Raw genomic sequence first — 26,058 nt, forward strand, 5'->3', positions numbered from 1 at the left:
GTTCACATTCAGAAAAAAAAAAACAAAAAACTACATATAACTGAATAGGATAACTGAAGTGAGCACTAATATATATATATATGAGTGCAAGCCAAAAATACATACTATATATAAGAATAAGGCTGCACATCAAACTTAGATAATGGTATAATGCCTCAAGCATATGGAAAAATATTGGAATATACAATGAAAAATGCTACTTGCTAATTTGAACATGTGAATAATGAATTGCATACCTGCCATGAATATTAGGAAAAAGGAGATATTTAGCAGTTCAGAGGTCAAGGCCGGTGTTCCTTCTGTGTGTCCTTTCTATTGGTATTCCCTCCACCCCAGCATCTGGGCTGTGGATTTGGTCATGGATGCCTGCTGCACTCTCTGCAAACCCTGGGATCCCCCTTCTTCATACGAACCCGGGTCGAGCCGCTCCAGCTCTAAACCACAGGTCCCTTGCTCTTCTGTGTCTTTCCCTGTTGTCTCCTGTTGCCTGTCCTGCACCTACGCACACAGTGCCCTTATCCAGTGTCCGCTTGGCCCTCTGTTGTCACCTTCCAGCGGATTTGTGTGCGGTGTTAGCCTGTGGCACTTGCAATTCCCCCAGCCTTCAGTGTTACTAGTGAAGCTATATTATTCTTCTCTAGTCTAGGGACTGAATCCCCGAATGCAGCAAAGTCCCTCCACTAAAATTAGCTGTCTGTGGAACAGGTCCCACGGGTGGATCGCACACTTTCCATGGCCCTAGGACTCCTTCTCTCCTTCTGGCCCCAGGGTGAGCCTCTGCAGCCCTCGACCCCCAGGACCTGTCTCCTGCACGTCTACTCCATTCTCCCTCTTCCATCTGTCTTCTGTGAAACTGCTGACTCACTACTTCCCTCTCTCTCTGTTGCTCGCTCCACCCAAACACTTAATTAACTCGCTCACCTCCAAGCTGACTGTGTGTTTGTTTGTGTGAGTGTGTGTGTGTGTGTGTGTGTGCGTGTGCGTGTGCGTGTGCGTGTGTGCATGTGTGTGTATGCGTGTGTGTGTGTGCGTGTGCGTGTGTGTGTGTACACTGAGCTGTGACCTCCTCTTTACCCGGGATTGTGGAATATTACACCCCTGACTGAGATGCAATACCTCTGTGACAACTGAAGCCTCAGGGGTGCCACAAGTGCATCTCACTCCTGTATCCAGCACAGAGTATACCAGGGGGTTTAACCAGTCACCTCCCTGTGCTTGCATTCTGTCCTACTATGACCGAGACAGATTTGTGCTATTTCTCACAGTGGACAGTGAGTAGAGAAGGCAGAGGATGGGAAATAAGTGGCTCAAAAGTAGAGAAACCAGCAGAATTCTCTCAAAAGATTTATTGCAAAGTTTTATAATTTGCACCTCTATACTTCTGATTTATGCAAAAGTTTATTAAATCAACAGTGACTATTGTAAAAACTACCATCACAAAAACTAAGGGGCCTAGGCCACTTAATAACATACAGCACATCCCCTAACATCAGCTATCGCCCCATATCACTACTCCCACTTGCCTCAAAACTCCTGGAACAGCATGTCCATGCTGAACTTTCCTCCCACCTCTCCTCTAACTCTCTCTTTGACAACCTACAGTCCGGCTTCTGTCCTCATCATTCTACTGAAACTGCCCTGACTAAAATCACGAATAACTTACAGCCAAAGCTAACAACCACTTCTCTATACTCCTACTTCTAGACCTATCCTCAGCCTTTGACACTGTCGACCACTCCCTGCTACTACAGATCCTCTCTTCCCTTGGTGTCAGAGATCTTGCCCTCTCTTGGATCTCTTCATACCTCTCCAACCGCACTTTTAGTGTCTCCCACTCCCACACAACCTCTTCATCCCGTCCTCTCTCTGTTGGCGTCCCTCAAGGCTCTTTTCCATCTATACATTTGGTCTGGGACAACTCATAAAGTCCCAAGGCTTCCAGTACCACCTATATGCCGATGACACTCAGATCTACCTCTCTGGCCCAGATGTCAATTCTCTGCTGTCCAGAATCCCAGAGTGCCTATCGGCTATATCTTCCTTCTTTTCCTCTAGCTTCCTAAAGCCAAAACTGAACTGATCATCTTTCCTCCATCTCACCTACACTCTCCACCTGATCTATCTATTACAATAATTAACATCACGCTCTCGCCAGTACCCAAAGTTCGCTGCTCGGAGTGACCTTTCACTCTGCCTTGTCCTACATACCACACATCCAATCCCTCACCACCTCCTGCCGTCTTCATCTCAAAAATATTTCCAGAATCCGTCCTTTTCTCAATTCCCAATTGACAAAAATGCTAGTGCATGCTCTCATAATCTCCCGCCTCGACTACTGCAACATCCTCCTCTGTGGTCTCCCTGCTTACATGATCGCCCCTCTCCAGTCCATCCTTAATTCTGCTGCCCGAATGATCCACCTCTCTTCTCAATATCACCCCGCTTCTCCTCTCTGCAAATCCCTCCATTGGCTCCCAATCTTTTATCATATCCGCTTCAAACTACTAACACTGACATACAAAGCCATCCATAATCTACCTCCTCCATATATTTCTGAACTAATCTCTAGCTACACTCCAAAACGCAATCTCCAATCCTCCCAAGATCTCCTTCTCTCCTCCTCTCTCATTCGCTCCTCATGCAACTGACTCCAAGACTTCTCCCGAGCATCCCCAGTCTCCTGGAACTCGCTGCCTCAACACGTCAGACTATCTACTACTCTTGAAAACTTCAAACGGAACTTGAAAACTCATCTGTTCAGAAATGCCTATAACCTTCAATGACCCCACCACCTTGCGGAGCTGCCACCCCATTGTCGCGGGTGGGGAGGAGGATGACGGTGAAGCTGCGCTCACCCACCGCTCGGGTCCGGCTACGGCTGCTGCTGCTGCTGCTCGGCGGTGGCTCGAGCGGTGGGCCAGATCCCGGGGTCTCGAGCGGCGCTCCTCGCCCGGCGAGTGAAAAGGGTGGTTTGTTTGATTTGGGGAATATTGTCCGTGACGCCACCCACGGTTGTGGTGAGGTTGGAACACCACCGCTGCTCTGGACGGGGATCCCGGGAGTGATGACAGGGAGCAGCGTAGTTGTTATCTCCCCTCCGTGGGTAGGGGGTTTGGTGGTCCCGGGGCCCGTGGAAGGTTTTAGAGATGGTGGCAGGCGGGTTACGGGGCCTGGCGAGGTGCAAGGTCGCGGGGGCAGCGCTGTGCCGCACGGTACGGTGGTACTCACTCAGCCTGAGACGATGACACAGTTCTCGGTAAAACACACTGCTGGATGGATGGGTCCCACAGACGGCTGCGGTTCCTTTCTCCCCGGCAGGTTGATGGTGACTGCCTTTCCCTGCACCTATGTTCTGTGAATGGTCCCAATGGGTTCCCACCGGTAACCCGCTCCCCAGCTTGAGGGGTGCTGGCCCTGGGAACGGTAGCCTTGGCGGTGGCTGTGCTCCCCTTCACGGTTGGACTGTTGCCTTTTTTGGGACTTGACTGCTGGGAAACCCAGGAGGTTCCCTTCGCTAACGGATTTGACCAACTGTCGGCGACTCCAATCCTGGTCGGGGTCCGAAAAGCCCTGCCGAGTGGTGTTGGCTTCTCTTTGCGTACCGGTCCGGTACCGCCGGGCCACCGCCCGTCCACAGTCCTTACGGCAGGCTCCAATCGGCCTCTCCTGCAGACAGTCACCACCGTCTGCCAACCTTGCTGCTCTGTCCGGGCCACACACCCGGACCAACTTTAGTCTGCTCTACTACCACTGTGCTTCCTCTCTTTCTCACTCCTGAACTCAACTCAACTACTCTTTTTTCCCGCCTCCAGGACTGTGTACTCCTCGGTGGGCGGAGACCAACTGCCTGGCTCCACCCCCTGGTGTGGACCTCAGCCCCTGGAGGAAGGCAACAAGGGTTTGTGTCTGGCTTTGGTGTGCCTGACCGGGGTGTAGGGTGTGGTGGTGTTGTTACCTGTGGCCCCTGGCTTGTCCAGGGCACCACATTCCCCCTTAGCAAAATGCAGACCGTCCGCGGGCTGCCCGTCCATCACCGGTTTTATTTTCACCACTGAAAAAATAGAAAAACGGTAAAACAGTTACAATTATAATAACATCTTCTCACATCGGGAGGTACACTTACTTTAACGTTACTAAACATTTTTAATATGGTACGGCTTCCGCTCTCTCCCACCCAATGTTACGGTTGCAGTGGTACTGGAGACTATGTCCAGATTTCTTGCTACTGCACATGTGCGAGCACTGGAGACTAAGTCCTATCTTGGAGCCATTGCACATGTGCGGGTGACATCATCGCTGACACGAGGTCACATGTCTCTGACACCTTCTAAGCTGATTGGCCGCTGGTCATGTGCTTGTGACACGTGGTCACATGTCTCTGACACCTTCTATGCCGATTGGTCGCTGGTCATGTGCTTGTGACGCTTTGCTCGGTGATAGGCCAGCGTGATGTCATTCCTGTCATTCTGGCAGTGGATTGGCTCTGGTGTCCTCCATCTTGGATGAGGCACAGAGTCTATATAAGACCCTGACGCACACCGCACGGTGCTCAGTCCTCTTGGTTCATGCATGAGAGTAGACGCTCTTTGCACGTTCCTCTAGGCATCTGTCTGTCTATGCTAGGTGAGCGCTACCGGCAGGGTAGCATTCTTATACCTTACAGCTTCGGCTGCAGTCCGTATCCTTACCTCTTAGTGGAGTGGACATAGGCAGGTGCCTGAGGCACATGGTCCGGCTGGGCCTTGTGATTCTACTCGTAGGTGGACGTTGCCACTAGGATAACGTTCCTTATACTGCGTCTGGCAGTTGTTCGTATCCTCGCACACTAGGGGAGCGAACAGAGGTAGCAGCTTTGTGCGGCTTATGCTGCTGTCCGTCTCTTTTGCACCACTAGGAGAGCGGACCTAGGCAGGTGCCATATCTAGTGGTTCGTGTCCTCGCACACTAGTGGAGCGAACGCAGGTAGGAGCTTTGTGCGGCTTACGCTGCTGTCCGTCTCCTGGCACCACTAGAGGAACGGACCTAGGTAGGTGCCATTTCACACTCACTGCTTTTGTCTCTGTAATCTTTAACAGAGGCCATTCCACACACCCTCCAAGTAATGGAGGAATTGCTTTATTTTCTAATTATATTCCTCTGTGAGTTTAACAGAGGTATTGCACTCTGCACTTGTGCTATTATTTTTTACAGTGGCATACTTATATACCCCTTATCCTCTGCCATAGTCTGCAGCAGAGTCTTTGCACGGTGGACCCTGACTGTCTGATATTCCTTTAGGTTTTATTATCAGACAGCCCCCCGTAACACCCAAGCAACCTGGCCCTGATGCTGCCCCTAAGCAAATGGGCAGCACCCCTTGACCCCAGTCCAGCACAAGCTACCCGAGCGGGTTCTGTCCTTTTCAGGGGACCCGCGTCCATGGGGACGCATGAACCCCTCCAGAGGATTGCCACCGGTTCGGGTGGTGGCTGGGCCCCAGCCTGCTCCACTGCGGGCCCTTCCTCCAATCTGCCTCTCCGGAGGCAGTCACGGTAAAAGCCAAAACATTTTTATTTACAAGCCACAAGTTCGTGGTTGCCCTGCTAGTTCTCAGGCTTGTCCATAAGGAGTTCCTTATGCAACTTGTAAGTGGTCCCCACGAGGACAACTTGCAGCGGGGTTCCGCTGCCACTAAAGCGGCTACCACGGCGGGGGGTCGGCCCAATCTGGGACCGGTCGGTACATCGGGTTCTCCTCCCACCGGCAGTACAATCCGGAACCGCTGATCGGCATTGGGAACGGTGGCGAGGGCAGCGTGGTCGGGATCTCTTCCTCCATCAACTGCACCCTCTCTGGACCTTTTGCGGTAGGGCCGACCCCTGGCTCCCATTCAATCAAGGCTGGCTCTGGAGCTTGGGTGGCCTGATCACGACGCGACACGGCCGCCGTGGCCCCTTGCTCGCGGGCCTCCACCACGGCTATCATTCTGCGCATCTCTGCCCGCCAATCCAACAACTGTTGCAGGCTCTGCACCCTGACCTTCGTGCAGAACCGGCCCAACTCCCATTCCAGCCACACAGCGGTCCCAGCGGGGAGCTCACCCGGGCCGCCATCTTCGAAGGCTACTCCGCCTCTGCTTCTCCAGAGCTTGGACGCTCCGGTGGCGGGTGCTCCCACGCTCCAGCCCCAAGACGCCGCCATTTCTTCATCGGCGTCCCCCTTAGCCTCTTTCCGGCTACTCCCCTGCAGGGGCGGGGTCTAGGCCTTCGCGCCTCCACTGCTCGAGGAGACGCTCGAGCGGGGACTTTTCGCGCCCAAGATGGCGGCTTCCGAAAATTTTCGGCTGGACACCTCCGGCGGTAACAAGGCGCACTTCCACCAGGCGGGGAGGAGGATGAATGTGACGCTGCGCTCACCTACTGCTCGGGTCCGGCTACGGCTGCTGCTGCTCGGCGGTGGCTCGAGCGGTGGGCCGGATCCCAGGGTCTCGAGCGGCGCTCCTCGCCCGGCGAGTGAAAAGGGTGGTTTGTTTGATTTGGGGAATATTGTCCGTGACGCCACCCATGGTTGTGGTGAGATTGGAACACCACCGCTGCTCTGCACGGGGATCCCGGGAGCGATGACAGGGAGCAGCGTAGTGGTTATCTCCCCTCCGTGGGTAGGGGATTTGGTGGTCCCGGGGCCCGTGGAAGGTTTTAGAGATGGTGGCAGGCGGGTTACGGGGCCTGGCGAGGTGCAGAGTCGCTGGGGCAGCGCTGTGCCGCACGGCACGGTGGTACTCACTCAGCCTGAGATGATGACACAGTTCTCGGTAAAACACATGGCTGGATGGATGGGTCCCACAGACGGCTGCGGTTGCTTTCTCCCTGGCAGGTTGATGGTGACTGCCTTTCCCTGCACCTATGTACTGTGAATGGTCCCAATGGGTTCCCACCGGTAACCCGCTCCCCAGCTTGAGGGGTGCTGAAGGAGCCCCTTTTGCCCGCAGGCGCTGGCCCTGGGAACAGTAGCCTTGGCGGTGGCTGTGCTCCCCTTCACGGTTGGACTGTTGCCTTTTTCGGGACTTGACTGCTGGGAAACCCAGGAGGTTCCCTTCGCTAACGGATTTGACCAACTGTCGGCAACTCCAAGCCTGGTCGGGGTCCGAAAAGCCCTGCCGAGTGGTGCTGGCTTCTCTTTGCGTACCGGTCCGGTACCGCCGGGCCACCGCCCATCCTCGGTCCTTACGGCAGGCTCCAATCGGCCTCTCCTGCAGACAGTCATCACCATGTGCCAACCTTGCTGCTCCGTCCGGGCCACACACCCAACTTTAGTCTGCTCTACTACCACTGTGCTTCCTCTCTTTCTCACTCCTGAACTCAACTCAACTACTCTCTTTTCCTGCCTCCAGGACTGTGTACTCCTCGGTGGGCGGAGACCAAGGAAGGCAACAAGGGTTTGTGTCTGGCTTAGGTGTCCCTGACCGGGGTGTAAGGTGTGGTGGTGTTGTTACCTGTGGCCCCTGGCTTGTCCAGGGTGCCACACCATCACCTTGTGGAGCTGCCGCCCAAACACCTTGCGGAGCTTCCTCCCCACCACCTTGCAGTGCTTCCGCCCCACCACCTTGCGGAGCTTCCGCCCCACCACCTTGCGGAGCTGCCGCCCCACCACCTTGCGGAGCTGCCGCCCCATCACCTTGCGGAGCTGCCGCCCAAACACCTTGTGGAGCTTCCGCCCCACCACCTTGTGGAGCTTCCGCCCCACCACCTTGCGGAGCTTCCACCCCTCCACCTTGCGGAGCTGCCGCCCCACCACCTTGCGGAGCTGCCGCCCCACCACCGTGCGAGCTGCCGCCCCACCACTGTGCGAGCTGCTGCCCCACCACCGTGCGAGCTGCCGCCCAACCTACACCCCACCTACTGTCTCCTCCCCAAAACCCTTTAGAATGTAAGCCTGCAAGGGCAGGTCCCTCTTCCCTCTGTACCAGTCTGTCTATTGTTACTTGTATATGTATTCTGTATGTAACCCCCTTCTCATGTACAGCACCATGGAATCAATGGTGTTCTATAAATAAATAAATAATTATTATATTAATAACATTATAACACCCCTCTTCTGTGCATTTTCTCTCCACCTGTATTTCACTTCCCTACCATAACGCATCAGCCATACAATGTAGAGCAGTGCATTGTGGGAACTAAGGGAAAGGATGTAAGAGCACAAACTGCTGGCAGCTCTGCCCACACTGAAGATACCCGCTGCTCCTGAGAGAACTGCAAGTAACGCTGCCAAGAGGCTCAAGCAGCTGCTTAGGGAGAAACGGTGCGTAAAGGCGCTGGTAACATTAGCTATTAATAATTGTGTTTCTACTACAGGTAAACGTTAAATAATTTACCCAAAATAATATTGTATATTTTAATTTTATATCAGGTTTAGATGTACAAACCCCCTTGGCTTGTACCTGTGTAGATGCACAGTAGTCAGAGGAGACATTCACGCATCACATTGCTACTTACCTTGTGAGGTTAATTCAGATGAAGCTGGAGACGGTTGATCAATTTTCTGTCCTTTCATTGGATCCTCTTTGAATTTGCTTTTCAAATATTCTTGAGATGCAGAGAAAAGAAACACAAGGATCAGACATGGACTGAGGATCCCATTATACAAGATACATGTGTGATGTCCGGGCAGGAGTTCATCGGTGTACAGATGATGAAGGGGATGTGTCTGACCTGATATGTGTATACCGTAGGGGGATATATGTAGGATACACATTGGTGACTTCTACAATACTGATATATTCTCTTCATTTATATAATACAGGGTGTAACATTTTTACAGTATATCATTAACATGTTTATCAAACCTGTGATTTCTGTAATTCCATATTTTCCCCCCTTATTTTTGCAACTTCAGTCTCACAGAGGTTATATATCACCCCTAAAATATGAGCAAATCGATTCATCATGAATTGTAATATTTGAATCCTGTAATTTCCCTGAAAAGGTGCGTGAAAACAATCTGATGTCTCCTTGTGCTGTATTTAAAGGGAGCCTGTCACCAGATTTGGTGACTATAAGCTGCGGCTACCACCACTGGGCTCTTATATACAGCATTCTATAATGCTGTATATAAGAGCCCAGGCCGCTGTGTAGAACGTAAAAATTACTTTATAATACTCACTTAAACGGTTGTTACGGTGCAAATTGGTCAGATGGGTGTCTCTATTCTCTGGGTTGGAGCCTCCTCTCTTGGCCATCTTTGTCCTCCTTCTTCTGAAGCCTGGTTGCATGACGCGTTCTACGTCATGCACACAGGCTGAAATTGCAGTACTGCACAGGCGCACTTTGATCTGCCCTGAGTAGGGTAGATCATAGTATAGTAGTGTGCATGCACAAATAGTGTGTGGCCCTCCCTCTCAGTGAGCCGGGCATTTCATTCTATCCTTCCCATGGCTGTGTGTACTGTTGGGACCCAGTCACTCTCAGCCCTTATTCACATTGAGGTTTATTTTGACCCATGGTAGGGTTTTAATATTAGAAAGTGTTAGGTACTGTCCCGACTGGGTACACCTTTTGTTGGTGGGATAGCTTTATGCTTTTTTTGATCAAAACAGTGTTTACTAACTACCCTATGTTTATTTATGTGCACTATGCTTTTATTCAGTTACAGCAGGGTATACCTCCATATTATTTTTGTCTTTGTTTTTTCTTTGTCTTATGGCCAGTGTGAACATGAGCTTAAAAGCTGCATGTGTGATGCCCTGGCAAAACCAGGTAGTCACAGAGACTGCACAAATCTTTCAGGTGCAGGACTCCATCCTCCTTGGCATTCCAACTAAACCCACACCCAGGTACATAACACCAGTCAGCAAAGCTTAGTCACCCCCCCATGACCATAGGGACACACCAGTGGGCGGGACCAGGCGGATGGGAACGCCCACCTAGAGGTCCTGAGGTGTCAGGGGAGGGAACAAGGGAGTAAAGAGTTGAGTTCAGTGAGGGAGAGTGTGGAGTACTGACAGCGGAGTCAGGGGTTGGAGCCCCGGGACTACCGGACTACTGACTAGGTGGCAGTCGGCAGACAGGGCCACAGGCGACAAATATCAGGTCGTGGAGACCTTAAGTGGACTGGGGCTGGGTTGTAGCCCGCCGGTGCCGACAGCGGGACTCCGGTCCAGAGGCCGTGCACAGTTGGGGTGCCTGGACCCCAGGGCGAGGAAGGTTTCATGCCCCTTGTCAATTAGCCAGCCAGGGACAAGATTCCTCGTCTTGTCCCACCAGCAAGCCCAGAGAGTGAAACGGAAGCCCAACAAGGGGGATAGGGCATCCATCAGATCCCACAGAGATCCCACGGGTCATATTTTGCGGGCCACAGCTCCCAACACATAGAAAACACGGGGAGGTGACTTTCCCCGTTTCAAGTGGAGTAATCCAACTGAAGAGACAAACACTAAGTGCAGGAGGAAAGGACCCCTGTTTGCTGTGCCAGGGTGTGGGACCCGAATATGCCCGCCAGAGGTCACCGGTCACTGGCAATTTGGTTTATCATTAAACTTTGTTTGAATTTCTCTGGAACTGTTGGTACACTGTTACCACGCGGTAAAACCCTGCAGAACACTCTCCACATCATTCCTCCCTGCATACCTGGGCCCTGGGACAACACCTCCCCTACCCCTGGAGGGGATACCATCTTGCTGCTTCGCTCCATCAGCCCCGGGTTCCCTATATCAAGGCAGTAGCGGTACCACCATCCATCACCGCAACCCACGGATGGTGTCACCGACAAACTCTTCCCCTGTAAATACCCCCTTTTTATTTTTGTGGGCGACGGGCCGCTGCACGAGCCCCCGAATCCAGCTGTCACTCGAGCCCCAGGCACGATCCCGGATCTGAGCGCCTCGGGTAGCCTTCCCTGACATGATCAGTCACCCCCTGCCAGCGACACATGTATACCATCTCATACTCCGGCTCACTTTTTTGTTTTTATGTAGACTTCTCACAGTGCGCACATTGCATGCTGTCAGTATTCTCTGGTGCCAGCAGTGAGAGTGGTCGGTAACAAAACCACAAGTATGCTATTTACATACATGTGGTCAAGTGCCAACTAGACATGCGTGATCAATGAAAATGAATTGAGTGAGGCCAGCAATTTCTAGTCAGAATGTGGCCAGAAGTATACAAACACATTCTTGTGCTCATATGACCGTCCACTCTCACCATTGGCACTAGAGAATCCTAAAAGTGTGCAGTGCAAGTGCTGTGAGAATTCAGAAGCTTGCAGTCATCTAAAGTGACTCAAGACATTCATCTCAAACTTTGACAAGCCATTTAATTATAAAATTAAGCCCTGTAGCATGCCCAATGCCTAGCATATAACATACTGTCATGATACTGGTGGTAATAGCTGGAGTCCAATAGTGGGAACCAGGGAGAATGCTGGAAACGGCAAGTACACTGACAAAAAGGGAACTCAGGTACAGTCTGGGACTTGTAGTTCCACGGCAGGTGCAGACGATAAACAGGTTGCTGACAGGCGGGATACAGATGAGGAGGAAGGAACGATTTGGAAAGAGACGGTTCCAGCAAGAGAATTGCAAGCAGGAGTTTTACACAATCTTCAAGCAATGAGTTATAAACCAGGCTGGATACTGAAGACAAACAGGTGGAGAGGGAGGAGCTTATTGGAAGCATGCTCCACCATCTTGGCTGAGGGCAAGGTTAAGGGCGGGGTAACCTGAGAGTAGGTAACCAAGGCATTCCTGACAGGACTCCCACCTCAAGAGCGGCGATATTTCAGATGGAACTGCCTAACCAGTAGGGGAGCATGAACGTTACAGGCCTGTTCCCAGGAATTATCTTCAGGGCCATAACCTTGCCAGTTAATGAGATACTGTAAGCGGCATCTGAAAATCCATGAGTCCAATATTTTGGCCACCATATATTGTTTTTCACCATCTATTTTGACACTATCAGGAGGAGGAGGGATGTGGTCTGGAAATGGATTGGGTATGACAGGCTTCAAAAGATATACATGGAAAACAGGGTAAATCTTCATACCACGTGGGAGGTGAAGCCGAACCGCCACTGGAATAATCAGGCTAGTAATGGCATAAAGCCCAATGTATTTCTGTCCCAACTTTGAGGAATGGAACCTACAGGCCACTTTACACGCAGCGACATCGCTAAACCGAAGTCGTTGGGGTCACGGAATTCGTAACGCACATCCGGCTGCTTTAGCGATGTCGTTGCGTGTGACACTTACGTGCAATCGAAAAAGGTCGCAAAAATGTTCAAAATCGTGAATCGTTGACATGCTCCCCTATTCCCAATTATCGTTGCTGCTGGAGGTACGATGTTGTTCGTCGTTCCTGTGGCAGCACACATCGCTATGTTTGACACCGCAGGAAAGAGGAACCTCACCTTATCTGCGGCCGCCGGCAATGAGGAAGGAAGGAGGTGGGTGGGATGTTACATCCTGTTCATCTCTACCCCTCCGCTTCTATTGGGTGGCCGCTTAGTGACGTCGCTGTGACGCCGAACGCACTGCCCCCTTAGAAAGGAGACGGTTCGCCGGAAACAGCGACGTCGCTAGGCAGGTAAGTAGTGTGACGGGTCCGAGCGATTTTGTGCGCCACAGGCAGAGATTTGCCTGTGAGGCACAAATGATGGGGGCGGGTTCGCACACTAGCGAGATATCGGTACAGATATCGCAGCGTGTAAAGCGACCTTACGTCTCAGATGCCTGGTGGAAAGTCATACCTTGTCACCCACTTGAAAAGTTGGTGCCGGTTTATGAGACTTATCTGCTGCCTTCTTATATGTGTCTTGAGCTGTCTGCATTGTTTTCTTCAGTAACTCCAGATTTTGTTGCAAGACAGAGATTTGTACCTCCACAGACGGAGTCGGCGGAGCGACAGGTAATCTAGGGAGGATATGTGGATGATACCCGAGGTTCGCGAAGAAAGGAGTTTGTTTGGTCGACGCACTCTTGGTGTTATTATATTAAAATTCAGCCACTGGAAGTAGGTCAATCCAGTCAACTTGTAAATGGCAGATATAGCCCTGGAGGTACTGTCTAAGGATTGATTGGTTGGTGCGTTTAGTCTGTCGGTTGGACTGTGGGTGGAAAGCAGTCGACAAGTTAACCATGATATCAAGAGTAGTGATGAGCGAGTACTAAAAAGCTCGGGTGCTCGAAGCTCGGGCCGAGCCTCCCAAGATACTCGTGTACTCGGGCCGAGCAACGAGCCCAATGTTATCCTATGGGAGACCCGAGTATTTTTGTGAAATGACCCCCCGGCAGCATGGAGAAACCCTAAAAATGGCACAAAAGTCTCAGAAGAGTGCTCAAATGACATGGCAACAGCATGGGGAAGACCCCTTGAAGCATTTATCACTCAAAAGTCACAGCTGTGAACAATTTTGTCCGCGTTTTACGCCATTTTTACGGACTCACCAGAAAACCTTCCAAAATGACCCCAAAATGATTTTAGTGAGATAGAGCTGGTGTATGTTACTTTTTGAGATTAATGCATGAAAGATTTTACGTGAAAACATTGTGTGGCACTCCGATGTCCCTAAGAAGAGACGTACATGAAGGCCTCTTGAGTCTAATGTGCCCATTTTGAGGAAGTGAGTCTTTGTAGTATTTTCCTTTGCCAGGGCAGCCAAAAATTGGGAGGCTCCACGTTGTCCCTGGATAGAGACGTGCATGAGGGCCTGTAAACCTGAAGTGCCCATTGTAAGGAAGTGGGTCTATTGTAGTATAGCCCTTAGGCAGGGCAGCCAAAAATTGGGAGGCTCCACGTTGTCCCTGGATAGAGACCTGTTAGGTTCTTAGTGCCTCCGTGCTTGCATTTAAAAACCGCACGTGTGTGCCTGTTGGTGGCAGCTTTCCGCTGCATTTGTGTGAGTTTTGCAAAAACTTGGATATAACGCACAAGTCTAGTGAATACACATCAGCACAGCATTGCAAAATGCGCAAGGGCGTTGTCAACGAACAAGGAAGTGGACGTGATGGTGGTGCAGGCAGAGACCGAGGTTGTGTGCAAGCTCTAATTTCGCCACAACAAAGGGCCACATCTAGTCGCTCGCGCGTCCTGTCCCAAATTCTTGGGGACCGCAGCAGTACACCGCTCTTGAACCAAGACCAGTGTCAACAGGTTGTTAGTTGGATAGCGGATAATGCTTCCAGTCAGATTGGCACCACCACAAACACTCTGTCTTCCACACGGTCAAGTGTCAGTAGCCGTGATACTGCACCGCACATTTCAGAACCTGATCCTCCTTCCTACCACCAGGCCGAGTACACGTCCACGGACATTACTGATCCCACACTTGGACACTCGGAAGAGCTGTTCGTTCACGTTTCCATTCACAAATTCTGGCCTCTCGCCAGCTCCTGTTGAAGTGGGCCATGACGAGATTGTATGTACAGATGCCCAAATATTTGAGCAGCCACGTTCTCACGAAGTTGGCAACGTGTCTCAACAAGGGGTGGACGATGATGAGACACAATTGTCAGGAAGTCAGGAGGAGGAGCAGGGTGCGGAAGAGGAAGACGACGTGGTGGATGATCCAGTAACTGACCCAACCTGGCAGGAGGATATGCAGAGCGAGGACAGCAGTGCACAGGGGGAGGGAGGCGTAGCATCACAACAGGCAGTAAGAAGCAGAGTGGTGGCCCCAGGCAGACGTCAGGCAACTGTTCCCCGGAACAACACGACACAAGGTGCCTGTACAAATGTTAGGTCTTCCCGAGTCTGGCTGTAATACTATTGTATGTATTGAGGATTTCGATTGCGTTAGGGCAATGACAACCAGAGACGAGTTCTTGGTGCAAGACATTTATAATATGCAACCAGCAAATATGTACATAAACGGAACAAAAACACAGTAGAACATAAATACAGGAAATACCTTCCAGGGACTGAGCGAAAGGGAATTCCCGGGACCGCGCACCGGACTGCCCCAGGGAGACCACCAAGAACGAACCCCTATACAGGGACTGTCTGGCAATCACCCCAGAAGCCCTAAATGCGCAGCAGCCTGGACACAAAAGGGCAATAGGTAAGTCGAAAAATGTCCGTACGTGATGTGAGTCCAGAGTGGTATTAAACGGAAGGAACCGGGCAGAAGTGCCGACCAAAGACGGCAAACGGAGTCCAGGCACAGCTAGATGATACCAGATGAAGTCCAGAGTCGGTGTCGGTTGTTTTCCAAGAGGATCCGAATAACAATCAGGAACCAAAAGCAGCAGGGCAGGAGCACACAGGAAGCAGTATACTCAGGCACTGGACAAAGCTTTAGGGGCGGCTTTTAAACAGATGGACAGGAAGTAGGGCAACAGAACAGAAAACTCCATGTTAACAAAGGGCAAGCTCTTTCAAAAGAAAACTGGAAAACCCGGAACTCTGACACTGGCAGTTTTTTAAGTTGGCTCCAGATGATTCTAAAAAGGCCATTTGCAACACTTGCCATGCCAGCATCAGCAGGGGTACCAAAACTAGCAGCCTGACCACCACCAGCATGATCAGGCACATGTCAGCCAAGCACCCGACTTTGTGGGAAGTACAACAGAGTCGAGGAGCAGTGCTTGCTGATGTCACTGCTACGTCTTCGCTGGTTGTGCATGCGAGCCAATCCCCTGTCCATGCTGCCTGCGAACAAGCCTCCTCCACTCCTGCACCTGCAGTTGCCTACGCAGAAAGAACACCATCATCAAGCACGTCCTTGTCCCAGCGCAACGTTCAGTTATCCATTCAGCAAACCTTTGAACGCAGGCGCAAATACACTGCCAACACCCCACATGCCACAGTTCTAAATGCTAACATTTCGCGACTGCTTGCGCTGGAAATGTTGCCTTTTAGGCTGGTTGAGACAGAAGCATTCCGCGACCTGATGGTGGCAGCTGTCCCACGTTACTCGGTCCACAGCCGCCACTATTTCTCCCGGTGTGCCGTCCCCGCATTGCATAACTAACCACGTGTCACAAAACATCACACGTGCCCTGAACAACGCTGTTTCAGCCAAAGTCCACCTAACCACAGACACGTGGACAAGTGCATGTGGGCAAGGCCGCTACATCTCGTTGACGTCACACTGGGTTAATATTGTGCAAGCTGGGACCCAGTCTGAGCGAGGGACGGAACACGTCCTTCACACACCAAGTTTTGCAGGCCCTACCTCAGTCAGGGTTTCACACACACTCTACAGCTCCGGAATGTCATGCTCCTCAGCCTCCTCCTCCTCCTGCGCATCCTGATCCACTTTACCCTCCACACCAGTCCCAAGCTGGAAGTGTCGCGGGCGGAGGAGGGGACGGTGCGCTCTCCCACTGCTCGGGTCCGGCTGACGCAGCTCTACGGCTGCTGCTGCTCGTTGGCTCGAGCGATGGCCGAATCCCGGGGACTCGAGCGGCGCTACTCGCCCGTGAGTGAAAAGGGGTGGTTTGGGTTTTGGGGATATTGTCCGTGACGCCACCCACAGTTGTGGTGATTGTGTGGACACCACCGCTGCTCTGGACGGGGATCCCGGGAGCCTGTGACAGGGAGCAGCTTTGTTGTTATTTCTCCCCTCCGTGGGTAGGGGGGTTGGTTGTCCCGGGGCCTGGTGATGGGGTAGAGATGGATGACAGGCGGGTTGCGGGGCCTGATGAAGTGCAGGGTCGCAGGGGCAGCGCTGTGCCGCACGGCACGGAGGTACTCACTCAGCCCAATGATGATGACACAGTTCACGGTAAAACAAGTGGCTGGATGGACGGGTCACTCGGACGGCTGCGGTTGTTCCTCCCTGCAGGTTAGTGATGACTGTCTCTCCCTGCACCTAAGTTAAGTGTTGGTAGTGATGGTTTCCCAACGGTAACCCGCTCCCTGACCTGGATATGGGCCGGAGGAGCCCCTTTTGCCCACAGGCGATGGCACTGGGAGACGGTTGCCCTTGGCGGTGGCTGTGTCTCCCCTTCACGGTTGCACGGTTGCCTTCTATCTGGACTTGGCTGTTTGGAAACCCTGAGGTCCCCTTCACTAACGGATTTGGCAAATTCACGGCGACACCAAGCCTTGCCGGGATCCGAAAGTCCTCTGCCAATGGTGCTGGCTTCTCTTTGTATACCGGTCCGGTACGGCCGGGTCACCACCCGTCCACGGTCCTTACGGCAGACTCCAATCGGCCTCCACTGCAGACGGTCACCACATCCTGCCAACCTTGCTGTCCTGTCCAGGCCACACACCCGGACCAACTTCAGGCTCTTTGCTGTCACTTTTCTCCTCTCTACTACTTTCCTCCTTCCACTTCCTTAGCTTAACTCTCACTGCCTGTGTTTTCCCTCCTCCTCGGTGGGTGGAGACCAACCGCCTGGCTCCACACCCTGGTGTGGACAACAGCCCCTGGGGAAGGCAACAAGGATTTTGTGTTTTGACTATGATATGCCTGCAGGGAGTGTGGGGTGTGTAAGTGTTGTGCTCTGTGGCCCCTGGCTTGTCCAGGGCGACACAGAAGCACTGCAGCACTGCCTCGGCGAAGCGGCAACAGGCAGTGCTGAAGCTAATCTGCATAGGTGACAAACCCCACAATGCAGAAGAGGTGTGGACAGCTCTGAAACAGCAGGCAGATCACTGGCTCACAACTCTGAACCTAAAGCCAGGAAAGGTCGTGTGTGACAATGGCCGGAACCTGGTGGCGGCTTTGAGGCGAGGCCAGCTGACACATGTTCCATGCGTGGCCCATGTGCTCAACCTCGTGGTTCAGCGGTTTCTAAAGTCATACTCAGAGCTGTCTGATCTGCTGGTAAAAGTTCGCCGCCTGTCTGCACATTTTCGAAAGTCACCTACTGCTTCAGCCGGCCTTGCCGGCTTAAGACGCCGTTTGCATCTTCCGGCACACAGACTGGTGTGTGATGTCCCCACGCGTTGGAATTCAACTCTGCACAAGTTGGTCAGGATATGTGAGCAGAAGAGGGCAGTTGTTGAGTACCTGCATCACCTAAGCCGTCGGGAAATGGGTCAAACTCCACACATAACACCTGAGGAGTGGAGATGGATGTCCGACCTATGCACCATCCGCCAAAACTTTGAGGACTCCACCAAGATGGTGAGCGGCGATGACGACATTATTAGCGTCACCATACCGCTTCTCTGCCTTCTAAAATGGTCTCTGCTCAAAAAACAACCATGATACATTGCAGGCGGAGCGCGATGAGTTTGAGCAAGAAACAGTAGTGGGTGTGGGTGATGATAACACACAGCCCAGCCTCGTCTCATCACAACGTGCAGTGGAGGACTATGACGAGGAGGAGGATGAAGACATGGAGCAACTCTCTGGCCAAATTGAGGATATGACATGCAGTCATATCCTCGGTTCAGCGTGGCTGGCCAGAGGACAGGGTAGATGATGAGGAGGAGGAGGAGGAGGACAGCATGTTCAGTCATCGTGTTGGTCAGGATACTGAAGTGATGGCTGTTAAGAGTCTGGCACACATGGCTGACTTTATGGTAAGCTGCCTGTCTCGTGACCCTCGCGTTAAGAACATCTTGGCCGACAATCATTACTGGTTGGTAACACTGTTAGACCCACGCTAAAAGGAGAACTTTATGTCTCTTATTCCCGAGGCGGAGAGGTCAGGCAAAATGCAGCAGTTCCAGAAGGCCATAGTCACGGAAGTAGGCAAAGCATTCCCCTCACAAAACGCTAGCGGCATAGGTCATGAATCAGTGGACAACCGAGGCGTACAGCCGAGAGAGGCACAAGTCCAATCCGCCAGAGGTAGGGGAACAGTCTTTAAGATGTGGGACAGTTTTCTCAGCCCCTCACGTACCACAGCCCCTGAGGTGCGGGGTAGTGCCACAAGAAATCCTAAGTTTGCCCAGATGCTGAAGGAGTACCTTGCAGATCGAACAACTGTACTCCGACATTCCTCTGTGCCTTACAATTATTGGGTATCCAAGCTGGACACGTGGCATGAATTGGCTCTCTACGCCTTGGAAGGCCTGGCCTGCCCTGCTGCTAGCGTTTTGTCAGAGCGTGTTTTTAGTGCCGCAGGTGGAATCATTACAGATAAACGCACCCGCCTGTCAACTGAAAATGCTGACAGGCTGACTCTGATCAAGATGAACAAGGGTTGGATTGGGCCAGACTTCACCACACCACCAGCAAATGAGAGCGGAATTTAAAGTTTGCCATGTACCTCCACTCACCCATGGGTACACACTTCTGGACTTTGGATAATCGCTGGACTGCTCCTCCTTCTCCTCATGCGCCACCATGATGATGACCGTTACAAATTGCAATACTTAGGCCTTTGTTTCAGATATACCCCCAGTGGTAAATTTTTTCGCCCATTCTTTGCTGAATGGACATTACAACGACAGGAGACCCGCTCCTTTGCAATGGGAACAATGTTTTGAGGCCCTCATGCACGTCTCTACCCAGGAACAACGTGGAGCCTCCCAATTTTTGGCTGCCCTGCCTAAGGGCTATACTACAATAGACCCACTTCCTTCCAATGGGCACTTCAGGTTTACAGGCCCTCATGCACATCTCTATCCAGGGACAATGTGGAGCCTCTCAATTTTTGGCTGCCCTGCCTAAGGGCTATACTACAATAGACCCACTTACTTACAATGGGCACTTCATGTTTACAGGCCCTCATGCACGTCTCTATCCAGGGACAATATGGAGCCTGACGCTGCCACCGACTGCCACACACGTGCTGTTTTTAAATGCAAGCACGGACGCAATAAGAACCTAACTGTTTTTTAGGAGCGACAATTACTGAGAAGTCTGACACTATCAGACACTGCTGACTGACGTGTATTATACACTAGACTTGTACGTTATATAATAGTTTGTGCAAAACGCGCACCTGTACCCTGCCACCGACTGCCACACACGTGCTGTTTTTAAATGCAAGCACGGACGCAATAAGAACCTAACTGGTTTTTAGGAGCGACAATTACTGAGAAGTCTGACACTATCAGACACTGCTGACTGACGTGTATTATACACTAGACTTGTACGTTATATAATAGTTTGTGCAAAACGCGCACCTGTACCCTGCCACCGACTGCCACACACGTGCTGTTTTTAAATGCAAGCACGGACGCAATAAGAACCTAACTGGTTTTTAGGAGCGACAATTACTGAGAAGTCTGACACTATCAGACACTGCTGACTGACGTGTATTATACACTAGACTTGTGCGTTATATAATAGTTTGTGCAAAACGCGCACCTGTACGCTGCCACTGACTGCCACACATGTGCTGTTTTTAAATGCAAGCACGGACGCAATAAGAACCTAACTGGTTTTTAGGAGCGACAATTACTGAGAAGTCTGACACTATCTGGACTGTTTTACACTGTGTACACCAGCCCCAGATATGATGAAGGCTGGTATACGGTCACCACTACCCTGCCTGCCTGCCTGTATACTGCTACAATAGTCCTGACAAGGACTCTTCTGGTCACTAGCCTGTATTTCGACCTGGCTATACCCTGCCTGTATATAGCAACAATAGTCCTGAGAAGGACTCTGCTACTGTACTCCGACCTGGCTATACCCTGCCTGCCTGTATACAACTACAATAGTCCTGAGAAGGACTTCTGGTCACACTGTTTGCAGCCCTGCTCCGGAACTAACTATAAAGGGCCGCAAGCTTTCCCTGAATCAGCGACACTCTCCCTGCACTGACTGTCTGGATAGTTGTGAGCAGAGCACAGCGCGCCCGCCGGTATAAAGGCTCGGTCACGCTGTGCAGGCCGGCCAATCACTGCAATTCCACAACTAACAGGGCTGTGGCATTGCAGTGGTCTGCCAGCCAATCCCTGCATGAGGGCTGGCTCTCAAAAGAGCGCCAACATGCAGAAATGAAGACCACGAGTACAGCACGAGTATCGCGAGATTACTCGGTCCCCGCCGAGCAGCCCGAGTACAGCGATACTCGTGCGAGTACCGAGTAGTGACAAGCATGCTCGCTCATCACTAATCAAGAGCCTTGCAGAAGCTCTGCCAGAATTTTGACGTACTGTAAATTGAACTCCATGATCTGAGATCACTTGATCAGGAACCCCATGGAGATGGAATACATTGTTAATTGCTAAATCTGCTGTGGCCTTAGAGGATGGCAAACTTGGAATAAAATGTGCAGCCTTAGTGAGTCGATCGACCACTACCAGGATTGTATTTTTCCCTTTTGAGGGAGGTAGAGCGACATTAAAGTCCATGGAAATAGACCCCAGGGGCAAGAAGGGACTGGTAAGGGCTGTAACAACCCTGTGAGTGAGGCCCGAGGTGTCTTGCATCTGGCACAAATTACACAGGATGTAACATATCGGCTCACATCTTTTTGATAATCGGGCCACCAAAAGAAATGAGAGAATAATTCTTGGGTCTTATGTACACCTCTGTGACCTGCCATTTTTCAGTTTATGCTCCAATTGTAGGATCTTCAATCTCATTGTATTCGGTATATATAATTGTTGCCCATGGGTCCAGACCTTGTTTTTGAACAATAAATGGACATCATCAGATGGTTGAGATAAGAAAGAATCTAAATCTTAGGCCTCTCGTATTTCTTCTAATAAATCCCTATTATTATTCAGCAATTAGAATCACCAGTTGGTGAGTCTATAGGGACAATACTCACAGACTAGATCAAGAAACAGCACCAGTGAGAGATAAATATAAAACTTAACTTTTAATTATACTTCAATAAAATTACGTGAAATCTAAAAAATACAGTTCAGATTGCCCTATAGGCAGCCAGGGTACCGTATTCAACCCTATATCAGGTAGCCCCTGGGTAATTACCACAAGGGGATAACGATTATGTGTGTAAAGAGTAATGCTAAATCTATTACTCAATGCAGTAACGGTAACCAAAGGGGGAGGGGACAGTGGTCCAACAAATGATATACACAATGTCTATATCAACCCCATATCCATTAACAGCAGAGTATAGCTTATTGCCTTTTTACTGATTAATAAGGCACATCAAACACACAAAGAGAAAATTGGAATGGTCTCACCCGTTTAGATGATCCTCCAAGATTATAGTCAGCATTTTCATACAGGAGGGGTCATGGCAAGGGCTGGATGTCGGGTTTTAAATAAAGCTTACCCTAAGCCCCTTTGACTCCCGTCCTTACAAGGACGGTCCACAGCTGAACCTATGTCCTCATACATAAACAGTCCCACATGCCTCCCGACGCGTTTCGTCACCGAGATGTGACTCCTCAGGGGACCGGGCATACAAGAATTGCGGGCCAGATGTACTGTGGCACCTGCAGAGTCCCACCACCAAATGCTGCATTTGGTGGTGGGACTCTGCAGGTGCCACAGTACATCTGGCCCGCAATTCTTGTATGCCCGGTCCCCTGAGGAGTCACATCTCGGTGACGAAACGCGTCGGGAGGCATGTGGGACTGTTTATGTATGAGGACATAGGTTCAGCTGTGGACCGTCCTTGTAAGGACGGGAGTCAAAGGGGCTTAGGGTAAGCTTTATTTAAAACCCGACATCCAGCCCTTGCCGTGACCCCTCCTGTATGAAAATGCTGACTATAATCTTGGAGGATCATCTAAACGGGTGAGACCATTCCAATTTTCTCTTTGTGTGTTTGATGTGCCTTATTAATCAGTAAAAAGGCAATAAGCTATACTCTGCTGTTAATGGATATGGGGTTGATATAGACATTGTGTATATCATTTGTTGGACCACTGTCCCCTCCCCCTTTGGTTACCGTTACTGCATTGAGTAATAGATTTAGCATTACTCTTTACACACATAATCGTTATCCCCTTGTGGTAATTACCCAGGGGCTACCTGATATAGGGTTGAATACGGTACCCTGGCTGCCTATAGGGCAATCTGAACTGTATTTTTTAGATTTCACGTAATTTTATTGAAGTATAATTAAAAGTTAAGTTTTATATTTATCTCTCACTGGTGCTGTTTCTAAATCCCTATTATGGACTAAACTCACAAACTTGGATTGCAGTAAGATGGGTTTGGGAGTACTTGAAGTGACAGAGTCATTAGCATATATTCTGGATAAAGCATCAGCTTTATTGGTACGGGAACCTGGCCTATATGATACAATGAAGTTGAACTGATTAAGAAACAGGCTCCAACGAGCTTGATGGGGGGACAGACATTTAGATGATCTTATAAATTCCAAGTGGCAGTGATCAGTTAATACTGCAATTTTTTTTGTGGCTTCCTGAAGAAGGTGTCTCCATTCTTTAAAAGCTGCAATGACGGCGAGCAATTCCTTATTCCCTACATCATATATTTTTTCCACCGGAGATAACCGTTGGGAGAAGAAGGAACAGGGATGTAGTAAATAGAGATGAGCCACCCCCCTAGTGTTCAAGTTCGGTTCGTCGAACGGCGGGTGTGTTCGACGAACGTTCGATGAACACCTTGGAACCCCATTAAAAACAATGGCAGGCAAACACAAACACATACACTTAGGTCCAGAAATCTTTGGACAGTGACACAATTTTGGCGAGTTGGGCTCTGCATGCCACCACATTGGATTTGAAATGAAATCTCTACAACAGAATTCAAGTGCAGATTGTAACGTTTAATTTGAAGGTTTGAACAAAAACATCTGATAGAAATTGTAGGAATTGTCACATTTCTTTACAAACACTCCACATTTTAGGAGGTCAAAAGTAATTGGACAAATAAACCAAACCCAAACAAAATATTTTTATTTTCAATATTTTGTTGTGAATCCTTTGGAGGCAATCACTGCCTTAAGTCTGGAACCCATGGACATCACCAAACGCTGTGTTTCCTCCTTCTTAATACTTTCCCAGGCCTTTACAGCCGCAGCTTTCAGGTCTTGCTTGTTTGTGGGTCTTTCCGTCTTAAGTCTGGATTTGAGCAAGTGAAATGCATGCTCAATTGGGTTAAGATCTGGTGATTGACTTGGCCATTGCAGAATGTTCAACTTTTTTGCAATCATGAACTCCTGGGTAGCTTTGGCTGTATGCTTGGGGTCATTGTCCATCTGTACTATGAAGCGCCGTCCGATCAACTTTGCGGCATTTGGCTGAATCTGGGCTGAAAGTATATCCCGGTACACTTCAGAATTCATCCGGCTACTCTTGTCTGCTGTTATGTCATCAATAAACACAAGTGACCCAGTGCCATTGAAAGCCATGCATGCCCATGCCATCACGTTGCCTCCACCATGTTTTACAGAGAATGTGGTGTGCCTTGGATCATGTGCCGTTCCCTTTCTTCTCCAAACTTTTTTCTTCCCATCATTCTGGTACAGGTTGATCTTTGTCTCATCTGTCCATAGAATACTTTTCAAGAACTGAGCTGGCTTCATGAGGTGTTTTTCAGCAAATGTAACTCTGGCTTGTCTATTTTTGGAATTGATGAATGGTTTGCATCTAGATGTGAACCCTTTGTATTTACTTTCATGGAGTCTTCTCTTTACTGTTGACTTAGAGACAGATACACCTACTTCTCTGAGAGTGTTCTGGACTTCAGTTGATGTTGTTTAATGGGTTCTTCTTCACCAAAGAAAGTATGCGGCGATCATCCACCGCTGTTGTCATCCGTGGACGCCCAGGCCTTTTTGAGTTCCAAAGCTCACCAGTCAATTCCTTTTTTCTCAGAATGTACCCTACTGTTGATTTTGCTACTCCAAGCATGTCTGCTATCTCTCTGATGGATTTTTTCTTTTTTTTCAGCCTCATGATGTTCTGCTTCACCTCAATTGAGAGTTCCTTAGACCGCATGTTGTCTGGTCACAGCAACAGCTTCCAAATGCAAAACCACACACCTGTAATCAACCCCAGACCTTTTAACTACTTCATTGATTACAGGTTAACGAGGGAGATGCCTTCAGAGTTAATTACAGCCCTTAGAGTCCCTTGTCCAATTACTTTTGGTCCCTTGAAAAAGAGGAGGCTATGCATTACAGAGCTATGATTACTAAACCCTTTCTCCGATTTGGATGTGAAAACTCTCATATTGCAGCTGGGAGTGTGCACTTTCAGCCCATATTATATATAGAATTGTATTTCTGAACATGTTTTTGTAAACAGATAAAATAACAAAACTTGTGTCACTGTCCAAATATTTCTGGACCTAACTGTACAAACACATAAAAAAAAGGTTCAGCTTACCAGCGTAGAAGCCACAGGACAAATCAGGAGATGCACGGATCGCTCCAAATGAGCCAGTTCTGGTATGAAGTACGTATACACAGAGTAAACTCCTTCTACGGTGTCCAAAAGTGAAATTACTCAGAAGTTCTTATAGGGCAAGGACATGTGACATTCACAGCCAATGACACATGCCCTTGCTTGTGTGCAAAAAAATGCACTTTGCTGTGTGTGTGTGAGTGTGTGTGATTGGCTGACGGCCTGGCCCGCCCCATTGTACGCGAGGTTAGGAAAAAAAAATTGGAGATCGTCATTATTTCAGGAACCCAGCCCCCCCCCGCACACTACACACTGACTTTGGATATTATTATTACCATTGCGCATATTGCGTAGTGTCCATACATATAATTCTGCAGCGATTTGGCAGCACATGTGAATGTATTGTGACTGCAGAATTGATGCAGAATGTGTGTTTGCTTGCTCTGCCATTCAGCTCGGCTCCATGCCCACTGACAGCAGAAGGTACTTTCACACTTGCGTTGAACGGCATCCGTCATAATGCGTTGTAAATAGTGTGATATAAAGGCAATGGATTCCTGTGAAATAACACGTTGCGTTAAGCTGAGAGAGAGAGAGACAGCGAGCCCCCATCATCATCGCACAACTGGCACTACCGCACTCATCATCATCACCGCACACACGCAAGCACTACCGCCCCATCATCATCACCGCACACATGCAAGCACTACCCCACCCCCATCATCATCCCCACACAAACCCTGTAGATGTAGAGAATCCGGCACACTAAATAAAGTAAATTCCAAAGATAATATTTCGTTTGAATATATTTTATTTTGTCGTTCTTGTGAGGAAACAATATGTCAAAGTTATTTATTGGGTTATTTATTTATTTTTATTTTTCTTTCTACAGTTTGAAACAGTTCCTACTGTAACTGTATGTTTTACTTTAC

The 26,058-nt window shown here is 49.9% G+C and overlaps 1 protein-coding gene across 1 annotated transcript in view; it reads right to left on the minus strand.

Annotated features, from left to right (window-relative positions):
• LOC142302168 (uncharacterized) overlaps nt 1-26,058 on the minus strand; it is a 552,463-nt gene that overhangs the window by 205,279 nt on the left and 321,126 nt on the right. The window contains exon 14 of the mRNA XM_075343251.1: nt 8,475-8,564. Coding sequence (XP_075199366.1) covers nt 8,475-8,564 — 90 coding nt within the window. The remainder of the gene's footprint in view (nt 1-8,474; nt 8,565-26,058) is intronic.

This window comes from Anomaloglossus baeobatrachus, chromosome 4 (assembly GCF_048569485.1).
Source record: "Anomaloglossus baeobatrachus isolate aAnoBae1 chromosome 4, aAnoBae1.hap1, whole genome shotgun sequence".
Lineage (NCBI taxonomy): Eukaryota > Metazoa > Chordata > Amphibia > Anura > Aromobatidae > Anomaloglossus > Anomaloglossus baeobatrachus.